The sequence below is a fragment of the Dendrobates tinctorius genome, unplaced genomic scaffold (genome assembly GCF_039654945.1).
Source record: "Dendrobates tinctorius isolate UK_male_01 unplaced genomic scaffold, ASM3965494v1 ptg000089l, whole genome shotgun sequence".
NCBI classification, from domain to species: Eukaryota; Metazoa; Chordata; class Amphibia; order Anura; family Dendrobatidae; genus Dendrobates; species Dendrobates tinctorius.
The window spans coordinates 24,313,143-24,325,395 of record NW_027361757.1 but is presented as its reverse complement, the minus strand read 5'-3'; the positions used below and the strand labels follow the sequence as shown (position 1 = coordinate 24,325,395).

Below are 12,253 nucleotides of genomic sequence, written 5' to 3'. Positions count from 1 at the left end.
AAGAGCACACCGACAACCCCAACTCACCACAGACACAGATTTCCAATCCAAAACTGGATTATGGATTTGCAACCAGGGAAATCCCAGAACAATGGTATCATGCAAATTATGCAACACCAAAAATCTGCAATTTTCTTGATGGTCTGGGGCGACCCACATTACCACCTGGGTCCAAAACTGAGGTTTAATCTTGCCAAAGGAGTAGCATCAATACCCCTCAAAGGGATAGGTGTCATGATGAGTCACCGAAGGAGGAAAAAACAAAATACCAGCTAAGTCCAGAAAAACCAGAGAGGTTGGCAGCTATCGGATTGCAGACCCCTGAACCTATCCACAACAACTAGCAGTAGCCGTGGGGGGTTCCTACGGTGCCCTAGACCCCTCGATCACAGCCGGAGAACTATATAGCCTAAAGACAGAAAGGGGAAAAACTAAACTGCAGACCCCAAAGCAATAGGCAGCCCCCAACATATAATGACGGTGAAGCAAGATGAAAACACTAACACAGATAGAAAGATAGGTTGAGCAAATGATGGGGCCCAAGCTAACTACATAGGACAGGATAGGAAAGCTGCTGTCTGCCATCCGCAAAAACCCTATCAAAATGAGCCAACCGACTGATAGGAAAAACAGGCCCTGAAGTCGCTAGGCTTCAAAAGACTATATCAGCACTCAGGTATATTCTGAAGACAGAGCAAAATATCAACAGATCAGAGACAAAAATGGAATTCAGCTCACCCCCGGCCAGGGATGGCAGAACTCCCAAAAAACAAGGCAAAACAAAAACAAAACTGAAAAGTACAAAGCAGAGCAGAAAAACTTAGCTTTGAGATGCAGGAATCAGACTGGTCTCCAAGAATCCAGCAGGAAAATCACCAGCCAGGAAGAAGGGCGTCGGCAGCCTTATATCCAGTCCTCAATTCCAGCCACCCAGTCATCATCTAGCTGCCCAGGTGTTTGGTAATCAGTCTCACTACCTTCCTTCACTAGAGGAGGGAGTTCATCAGACCTCAATGGTGAAGGGAAAAATGAACTCACAACAGATAGGCGTCCGCAGAGGTGTCATAGGAAACCCACAACGTTTAGCAAAATCCAAGTCCATCAGGTTCAGAGCCGCTCCCGAATCCACAAAAGCCTTAGCGGAAAATGTGGACAGGGAGCAGATCAGAGTAATTGCCAGAAGAAACTTAGGTTGAACACCACCCACAGCAAATGTGTGTGCCAAACGTTTCTCTTGTTTAGGGCAGACAGAAATCATATGAGAGGCATCTCCACAGAAAAAACACAGCTTATTACGCCTTCTGAACTCCTGACATTGCGACCTAGACAAAACTCTATCACATTGCATAGGTTCAGACATTTGTTCAACAGGTGGCAACATTTCTCGTGTACTTTTACGTTCACGTAAATGCCGATCAACCTGAATGGCTAATGACATAGAATCGTCAAGACCAGAGGGAACAGGAAATCCCACCATAGTATCTTTTATGGTTTCTGACAAACCCTTCCGAAAGAGAGCTGCCAAGGCACCATCATTCCAGGTAGTAAGGACCGCCCACTTTCGGAATTTTTGACAGTATAACTCTGCAGAATCCTGACCCTGGCTCAATGCCAACAGGGCTTTCTCAGCTTGATCAATAGCATTAGGTTCATCATACAACAACCCCAAGGCTTGAAAAAATGCGTCCACATTAGTTAGAATAGGATCATCAGGTGTCAAAGAAAACGCCCAATCCTGGGGATCGCCGTGCTAAAAAGAGATAACAATTTTAACCTGCTGCGCAGAGCTCCCCGATGAGTTAGGCTTCAAGGCAATAAATAATTTACAATTATTCTTAAAATTCAAAAGTTTAGACCAATCCCCAAAAAACACATCAGGAGTAGGAATCTTTGGTTCAGCAGCATGTGAATGAGCAAGATAGGCGGAAGTTCCCCACACTTCAGCAGCCAGCTGCTCCACACGATCAGACAATTGCTTAATCTCCTTTAAGAAAATTCCTCCTACGGCCCCAGAGAAAAAGAAGAAAAAATATGCAAAAAAAAAAAATTCTGACACTTTTTTTTTTTTTACAATTCTTTCCTGCTATTGAGTACCCTAGAATCTGTGGTATGGCTGGTGATTCTGTTATGAATGAGTCACCGGAGGAGGAAAAAACAAAAATACAAGCTAAGTCCAGAAAACCGGAGAGGTTGGTAGCTAGCGGATTGCAGACCCCTGATCCTATTCAAAATAACTAACAGTACCCGTGGGGTGTTCCTACGGTGGTCCTAGACACCTCGTTCACAGCCGGAGAACTAAATAAATCTACAGAAAGAAAGGGGAAATCTAAACTGCCCCAGAGCAGACCCCAAAGCAATAGACAGCCCCCAACATGTATTGACGGTGAAACAGATGAAAACACAAACACAGACAGAAAGACAGGCTGAGCAAACGATGTGTCCCTCACTAACTAGATAGGACAGGAAAGAAAAACAACTGTCTGCAATCATGCAAAAACCCTGCCAAAAATAATGTCCAACACATCTGATAGAAAAGGCCCTGAAGTTACTAGACTTCAAAATCACTATATCAGCACTCAGGTATATTCTGAAAACAGAGCAAAGAGATCAACTGATCAGAGACAAAAATGGAGTTCAGCCAGTCCCAACCAGGGCTGGCTGAACACAAACACTAAGTAAACCAGACAAAATCTCATGGAACAATAGCAGAGCAAAAACTTAGCTTTAGTAGACAGGACTAAACTGGAGGCCAGAGCTCAGAGCAGAGAGGATCACCAGCAACCCAGCAGGGCGTCGGCGGCCTTATATCCACTCAGAGATTCCGGATGTCCAATCACACTCCACCTATTCAGATGACAGGTTTTTCCCATCCAAATCAATTTCACTACCTCCGTTCACCAGCAGAGGGAGTTCATCGGACATCAAAGGTGAAGGAGAAAATGAGCTCATAACAGGTCCCGCTGCCACCAAAATGCGATGGACAGCGGACCCTGTGTCACCAATATGTCACAATCCCACCACTGACACGGGTGTATCAGCGGACGGAGGGACGCGACACACTACCAACACACAACTGTCACAGGCACAGTGGGGGCTTATCTTAGTTATCCCACCACTGGCATCATGTGACAAAAATGCAGCAAGCTAGCCTTGCTGTAACAATTTACCGCAGGGGGGTTATTTTGGATGCCCCACCACTGCTAACAACCTTCTAAGAACTGCGAGGATTTATGTATATCCCACTTTCTCAGTTCCACTTTGGAACTTGCAGCTCTCCGGCACCCCCCTTACCCTCAGGTCAGTCAGGGAACTGCACCTAGGATAATTAGTCGCCGGACGGACTGCTTGTTGTGCACGGACAATTAGGCTACCGCAGTAAGGGAATTATCAATGCTGTGGCCGCAGCCCCCCTTTAGCAATATAAGACCCTTCTGTCCTGCCAACTTGCCTAATCAATCGCAAACACCACGCTGCCGCCATCCACGCTTTTCTTAATTCACAGAGTTAAATTAAGAGGGTCCGTGGCAAACCCCTGAAATCAGTAGCGATTATCTAAAAGAGGCGCATAGTTTGTTTCTTAGAGCATGGAGACAAACTGATAATTTTAAGATTTATTCCCAAAAGGGCAGTGATTATGCAGATAAAAGTTGCTATAAAGTTGAGACATTACATATGTACAAATACAAATATTAAACAAAGTGGATGAAAGAAGAAAGTACACTTACATGTGGTCAGTTGGTGTTAGGCAACCCATGCGGCTGAGGGGGGGAGGGGCGCTTAACCAAACGTCCCCACTCATCGGCACGTCTCTCTGGCATGAGGACCTCAGCTGAACTGCCTGAGTTTGGGGAGGGAATCCCTTATCCTTTTGGGTCTGTGACCTCACGAAATGGGCGGTCTGGGTAGGTCCCACCTCCCTCTCTCCAAGTTATGATTTGGCTACAAAACTTAGAATAACTATATCTAAACGAGAAAAGCCCGTACCACCACACATAGGGCATCATTGTTTGTGATTTAACGAATCCAACAAGAAGACATCAAGATCAAGAATGCACTAGCTAGGACGCTTCATTTGGGAGCAATGCATATCTCAGGTTCTGATGAGGTTATAACCGTGAAAATTAGGACTTAGAAAGCTGGCCTCGTGCCCTTTGCAGAAATGTGAGTTTTATATCTCTGGGGTGTATGGTTTTTTCAATATGACTTGTTTTAATACTTCCCATATACTGGCATACAGCCTGTGTTTTCAGAACAAAGAGATTTTTTCCCCCTAGCTGTTCTTCGAGAGGAAATGGACGGTTTCAGGTTACCAGCAAGCGCAGAGCTGATAAAGGGCAAAAGGAGGGGGCTATAAGGGAGGGGGGTTTGCAGCTACATGACAGGCTCGTCTCCTTGATGTGTAGCAATGGGAGATTCTAGAAAGTTCTAGAAACATCATATTTTAGCATACAGATCTTACAGACATTTTACATTACACCTCCCCCCTTTAGAGGGCACTATGGAGACATTACCTCTCGGTAATCGGCCATGCGCACCTCAGCAGGTTCGCCCCGGCGGGACAACCCATCGGCATTACCATGTTCAGTGCCCTTTTTGTTCGAGGTGTTTAAGATTTCTGCGAGGGTGTGCAAGTTTGTGGAGTGGGGATTGTGGACAATATAACAGGCCACTAACATCAATGTGTCTGCGCAAACTCTTAGAAACAGACTCCATGAGGGTGGTATCAGGGCCCTACGTCCACAAGTGGGTGTTGAGCTTAAAGTCCAACACAGTGCAGGACAATTGGCATTTGCCAGAGAACACCAAGATTGGCAGATTCAACATTGGCACCCTGTGCTCTTCACGAATTAGAGCAGGTTCACATTGAGCACGTGATAGACATGACAGAGACTGGAGACACCATAGAGAAAGTTCTTCTGCCTGCCAGCACGATCAGTTTGGTAGTGGGTCAGTAAAGGTGTGGGGAGGCATTTCTTTGGAGGGCCGCAAAGCCTTCCAAGTGCTAGCCAGATATACCCTGACTTCCATTAGGTACTGGAATGAGATCCTCAGACCCATTATGCGACTATATGCAGCCTGTGCAGGGCTACAATTTTGTTTCTGGTGTGCTTCGACAGCTCTTTGGTCTTCACCATAGTGGAGTTTGGAGTGTGACTATTTTGAGGTTGTGGACAGGTGTCTTTTATACTGATAACATGTTCAAACAGGTGCCATTACTACAGGTATTGAGTGGAGGACAGAGGAGCCTCTTAAAGAAGAAGTTACAGGTCTGTGAGAGCCAGACATCTTGCATGTTTTTAGGTGACCAAATACTTATTTTCCACCATAATTTGAAAAATAAATCTTGCCAAATCAGACAAGGTGATTTTCTGGATTTGTTTTCTCCTTGTGACTCTCATAGTTGTGGTCTACCTATAATGTCAATTACAAGCCTCTCTCATTTTTTTAAGTGGGAGAACTTGCACAATCGGTGGATGACTAAATAATTTTTTTCCTCACTGTATATATACACACACGGCATATATAATCAGTAGCTTTATCGTCATTAAAGGAGACGGATCCAGACACAGGTGCCCCAGCTTTCAGTGTCTGCCTCTGGCCACAGCTTTGCAAAATATGATAATACGCACTTCAGATACTGAACAATGCACCACAAAACTCACATGATGCAGATTTACTTTATAGAAACTATTTTTGACATTTATTTGCAATCACTTGGTAGTAAATGAATAGCACCCTTTGATGCATGGCTGCATCTGAACATCTCACCTCAGGCAGCAAATTGTTTGGGAAGTCATTAGCTGGCAATTGCAAAAAGGAGCTGCCTGCGGGAGATCTTGAAAATTTTCTTTTCATTTGCATTTGACATGGTAGACCATTCTTCAACCAGTGATAACCTGATGGACAATAGTCTAGGCGTGTGAGTATGGTATTTCTGCATGTGATGCTCATTCTTAATGAATTAATCTAAATGTTTACAAAAATTTGTTTTAATTTCTTATCATTTGCATATTGTTAACATGTTTATTGATCCTGTAATTTTCATAGTTACATGACTATTCCTTCTCGGTGTTGCAATTTCAGAGGATACAGTGCTGTGCAAAAGTTTTAGGAAATGTGAGAAAAAAATACTGCAAAGTGAGAATGCTTTTGAAAATAGTATATTTAAAAATGTATTCTTATCAATTAACAAAATGTTTGCAAAGGGGATGGACAAAAGAGAAATGTAAATCAAATCAGTATTTGGTATGATCATAATTTGCCTTTCAAACGGCATGCATTCTTTTAGGTACCAGTATGTACACTTTTTGGAGGATCTTTGCTGGAAGGTTGCTTCAAACATTTGGAGAACCATAGATAATTGGATGTAGGCTTTCTCAAATCCTTTCTACTGCTGAAAGTTAGCAGTGTAATGCTAAATGTTAACAGTATTAGCATCATCAACTGGAATAAATTCCCTTTTGAACTTTTGCTATAAGAAGTTAATGAGGGAATGTATTTGGCTTCAAATAGGGAAGTGAATAGTCTGTCACTTCTCAAGGCAACCTGCCAGAAACTTACTATGCTTGGCTAAAGTGCTACATTTTTTTCATTCCTAGTCACCACCACGGTGAGCCAATGCACACAGAATAATGTCTGTATAACGTGCACAAGGCTCTGGCTATCTAAAATCAAAGTAAGTTATTAAAATTATCCACAATCTGGTCTCTGTTCCGCGCATTTGTGTTGTTCCTCTGAATTTCCTGAACTTGAACTTGACTTTATATAACTCAACTGTCCTCATTCTGCCTTGTTCTTTCCACCATACTGCATCTTGATCCTGTTTGACCTTTCTTACCAACTTGTGGCCTGAATGACTATGCTACCAAATCCCCAACTCCTTGTTCTACCCTGTCTAGTACAATTCGATATTGAATCTTTTGCTGTTTTTGCAGATAACCAAACTTCCAAACCTTTCATGATTAGTCTGGACCCAGTGCTGCTGTACCTTATCCAATGCAACCAATACTGGACTAATAAAAGGTACCTAAGGCTGCTAAGTACCTTGAACAAACCTAAAGTTGTGAGGGGGATAATATAGGTCAGTGGTCCCCAACCTTTTTTGCACCAGGGACCGGCTTCCAGCAAGACCATTCTTCCATGGCCCAGCGGGGTGGAGGTGGGACGGGGGGCATATATATATATATATATATATATATATACACAGTATATATACACATACACACATATACATACATACAAAGACACACACATACAAACATACACACACACAGATACACAGATAAACACACATAGATACACACACACATACATGCACAGATACACACACATACATGCACAGATACATACACATACATACACAGATACACACACATGCACATATACACACACATGCATAGATGCACACACCTACATAGATACACACATACATGCACAGATACACACAGATAAACACACATACACACACATACACAGATACACACATACAGTATACACACACACAGATACACACATACACACACATACATACACACATACACATAAATACACACATACGCACACACATATGCACAGATACATACACATACATGCACAGATATACACACAGATAAACACACATACACACACATACACATATACACACATGCATAGATACACACACATGCACAGATACATACACACACACATAAATACACATACATACACACACACATACATACATACACATACATGCACAGATATACACACACACAGATAAACACACATACACACACACATACACAGATACAAACATACACACAGATACACACATATAGATACACACACATACATAAACACACACATATACATGTATACAAAAAAAAAATACCTCTCTTCCGCTCTTCATTCCCTGCTGCTTCAGTTGGGCCATGGCTGCAGTGAGTGTTACTATGGCCACGGGCGGGAAAGCAGAGGGCTTGCTCCCTGCCCACAGACAGCGCTAACACATAACAATGTCAGCGTGTTCCCGCCTGCAGCCACACATGCGTTGCAGTGTTCACATGTGATGAGCGCTGCGTGCCTCTATGCGGGACTCACCCGGTCATAATGAACAGCCAGGGCAGGCATCTGCAGTGTGCTCTGAGCCGCCGCAGAGCATACTGTCAGTGTTTACTGCTGGTCTGCAGCAGCTCCGCGGACCGGCAAAAGAACCCCAACGGCCCGGTCCTGCGCCGCGGACCGGTGGTTGGGGACCCCTGCTATAGGTGATCTGTGCCACCCAATTATGTTTTTATATGGGTATTTAAGGAATGAGATCACTTCATCAGTATGAGATGTATTCTGTGATCACAGGATGATAATTCTGTATTCTCCTAAGACTTTATACTGCCAAACGTATTGCTATAAAAATGACTTATCAGCTATGATACTATTGTTATAATAATGGACAAGTAATGGCTAACTTCATGAGAATCGTTGAACATGCATGCAGGATGTTATGTTATACTACACTCTAGATTTTTTTAGCTGTTGGTTTTGAGTGCCCCAAGAATGATTTTCTCTGGTGGGCCCAAGGTGCTCCAGTCTGACGCTGGTCATATGCTGTCTTGAGTGGCAGCATGCTCCCTCAATGATGACATGATGTTCTTCTCTTATCTCTACCAATAACATAGGAAAACAGGAAATTTATTAAAAAAGAAGTATTTTAAAAAGTAGCCTATCCTGGTAGTAGGATGTGGATTTACATTCTCTAAACCAATAGACACATTTATGTACAATGTCTAAGGTATTGAAAGTAACATCTAAAGCACAATGACAAACAAAGAAATCTTATCTACAGAAACATGTAAAAGTTGCTCAATGCTAAATTTACATTTTCGTTTCTCTTTTACTCTGCTGTGTTTTTCGTTAGTAAAAGGAACTGAAAAAGAAAATTATTTCCATGGAAAAATGTAGTTATGAAATGATGACTAGTATATATTCATTTGATATTACTTGATGAAGAGATCTGATGACATGGATGCTATTCTTCGTCTGATGTGCTTAGCCTTCTTCGTGTCTACCTATTCTTCATGCCTTGGTATGCTTAGGAAGCACTGTGACACTATAGAGCATGAATATTTTGATACTTTTAGTACAAGAACGTCTTTTCATTTTGACAAATTTGACCAACTAAACTTCAGCCTTGCAGCAGTCTGTAAGTTCCATAACACTTCCATAGAAGACTTACAAGAAGTTCCTGTGACTTCAGACTGGCTTTATCTAGAGATATTTAATGGCAGCATTAAGTCACAAGTTTTTTCCAATCTTACAAACCTAATTTATATGTATATATTTGGTGATTTTGTGATGTCACCTGCGGTCTTTTTGGGACTTGAGAAACTCTCTGTTTTGTGGATACAACAGACACAGCAGCCGTTTATTGATGAACTGGATTTACGAGGACTTTATATGCTACAAGAGCTTAAATTAAGAGGAATCCCCTTTTCATCTCTGAACAAAAGCATATTTGCCGACCTATATCAACTGAAACATCTTATTCTGGATAACAACAACATTGAAACTTTATCATCAGTAACTCAGTATCTTCCTAAACTAGAAAATCTGCAAGGATTATCTCTAATTTGTCAGAGTCTGATTGCACTCCGAGAAACAGACTGTCTTGTGAACGAAAATCGCACAGGTAATGTCAGTTTCATGCACTTTAATATTTCCTATTTGAACATAGATGGAAAGCAAATTTTCACACTGGAAAACAACTCACTATGTAACTTTCCAAAGCTATCCTTTTTTAAACCTGCTATATCTTATTCAGTTGTAAAAGCTTTGAACAATTCTGGGATCCAAGTAGTTGACTCATTTTCATTTTCCCATTCTAAATTTCCAGATTTTAACATCTGTATGTATGCATCACTTTTTAAGATCCAAGAACTTCAGCTGGCGCATAACAACATTAAGTTTATCCATACATCCAAAGGGTCCTGCAACATTCTGCGCATTCTAGATTTATCATACAACTCTGTCAAAAAGGTGACTGCATCTCAAATGGAGAACTTAAAAAATCTGAAAGAGCTCAACTTGTCAAACAATATAATTACCGCAATTACAATATGCTGTGAGAATATTTCCATGGAGCTTGTTCACCTTAACTTGTCATTTAACTATTTAGCTTCATTGACGAAAGATGAATTTAAATGCCTAAAAAAACTGAAATCACTTTCACTGAGTGACAATAAGATTCAGACAATCAGTAAATATTCGTTTCGTGGTTTGAAGATTCTGGAAGTTCTGCATCTAAAGAGTAATTATTTCTATAGTTTGACTGAATTTACATTTGCAGGTCTTTTTTCATTAAAGCAACTGACCTTGAATGAAAATTTTGTAGAAACCATTAGTGACTCGGCATTTAAGGATCTAAGAAAGCTTGAAGAGATTGCCATTGCATTTAAAGACATGGTAAGAATGTCATGGTCACAGAATATGGTGACACTGAAAAAGATGTCCCTGAAAACACTTGACACGACTCTGACAATTGAATCTGAATATTTCAACATTTTTAAAGACTTTGAAAGTTTGAGCATTGAATCGCATCATGTGTTCATTGATAAATGTGATGAGTTTCCATTTCACAAAGTAAAAGAACTGTACTTAACAAATATCTACGCTCTTCTCTGCTATGATAAAACATTTGAGATCGCACTGGGAAAATTTACAAATTTGAACAAGATATATTTGATAGCAAACGTACGTAAGAAATCCAACACAGACATCTTTAACTCTAATTTACAAAACTTAACAAAACTTTCTTTTTTTCACTTTGAAAATACAAATGAACTGTATGATTTCCCAGCATTAAATGTGCAGAAACTATTTCTGGGGTTGAAAAACCTACAAATTTTGCATTTAGTAAATTCGGGAATCGAGGACTATGGATCAAATGTGTTGTTCCGAGATTTAAAATCAGTCCAATTTTTGATGATGCAAAATGAAAGAATTTATGGATTTCCAGACAATGTGTTGGCTGATATGATGGGTCTAAAATATGTTTTTCTTCCAGACACAAGTTTTTTTTGTAAATGTGAGTTTGCATGGCTGGGTCAGTGGGTGAAATCTGAAAAACAAGTTTTGTTCCTTGACTTTTATGATCAACATTGTTTTGTTAATACTCAAATACAGTACCCGTACTTAATCTCCTTCTTAGAACAGAAGTGCAATACTGAGCTAGGTTTCATCGCATTCTTAGTTACACTAGTCAGTACTTTGATATTTATGTGTATTTCTGTCTTCTATGATAGTATCTGGTGGTATACAATGTACATGTTTTACACAATCAAATGTTGGCTGAATAATAGGCACCGGAAAAGAGACCACTATGAATATGACGTATTTGTATCATATAATGGCCACGAAGAACAGTGGGTAACAGAGCAGCTTCTCCACAACTTGGAGCAAAACGGTCCTCCGTTCTTTAAAGTGTGTATCCATAACCGAGACTTTGAGATTGGCAGAGACATTGTAGAGAACATTGTGGACAGTATCTATAACAGCAGGTGGACAATCTGTGTCATCACACGTAGTTACCTTCAGAGTAACTGGTGCTCCCTGGAGATAAGAATGGCAACATACAGGCTGGTAGCAGAGAGTAAGGATTCCCTCATCCTGGTGTTCCTAGATGACATCCCTAGAGAAGAGCTTCAGTATTACCAAAAGCTCACTAAGATTCTAGACAAGAAAACCTACCTAAAGTGGCCAGAAGATGCAGATGGACAGCAGCTATTCTGGGTCAGACTGCGAAAAGTTATCGCAGGTCATATCAAGGATTGCCAGCCATAAATGTATTAATACATTAAAATTGATTTTTACATGCTTGAAATGATTTGTATTGTGCTAAAATATTATTTTAATGAATTGGTTTAATAGTCTTCTAAATACTTGTTTGAAATTTGGTCCAAATTTGGAACTGCATAAATTATTGTAAAGCGCTTTACTTATCTAATAGATCTGCCATTCTAATGCCACTGTAATAACTGCTATGACCAAAGCATCCTGTATTTGGTCTTGATGGTATAACATAGGAGTTCAGTGACTGGATGGATGCAATGATCACAAGGGCAGTCAAGAACATCATCATTGCAGCAAAATTAACAATGAATGCAACGGTATAAAATGCCATTCCTGTTTACCCACAAAATTGTTGGCCTTGAAACAACGGCAGTTTGAGCAGTAACTATTGTCCTTTTTATTATTTCATGCAATTTTCCTAACACATTTT

The 12,253-nt window shown here is 40.8% G+C and overlaps 1 protein-coding gene across 1 annotated transcript; it reads left to right on the top strand.

Annotated features, from left to right (window-relative positions):
* The first annotated feature begins 8,897 nt into the window (after positions 1–8,897).
* Positions 8,898–11,854, top strand: LOC141098276 (uncharacterized). Its single transcript, XM_073585932.1, has one exon. The coding sequence runs from the start codon at positions 8,980–8,982 to the stop codon at positions 11,812–11,814; it is 2,835 nt and encodes a 944-aa protein (XP_073442033.1). The 5' UTR covers positions 8,898–8,979; the 3' UTR covers positions 11,815–11,854.
* The last annotated feature ends 399 nt before the right edge of the window (positions 11,855–12,253 follow it).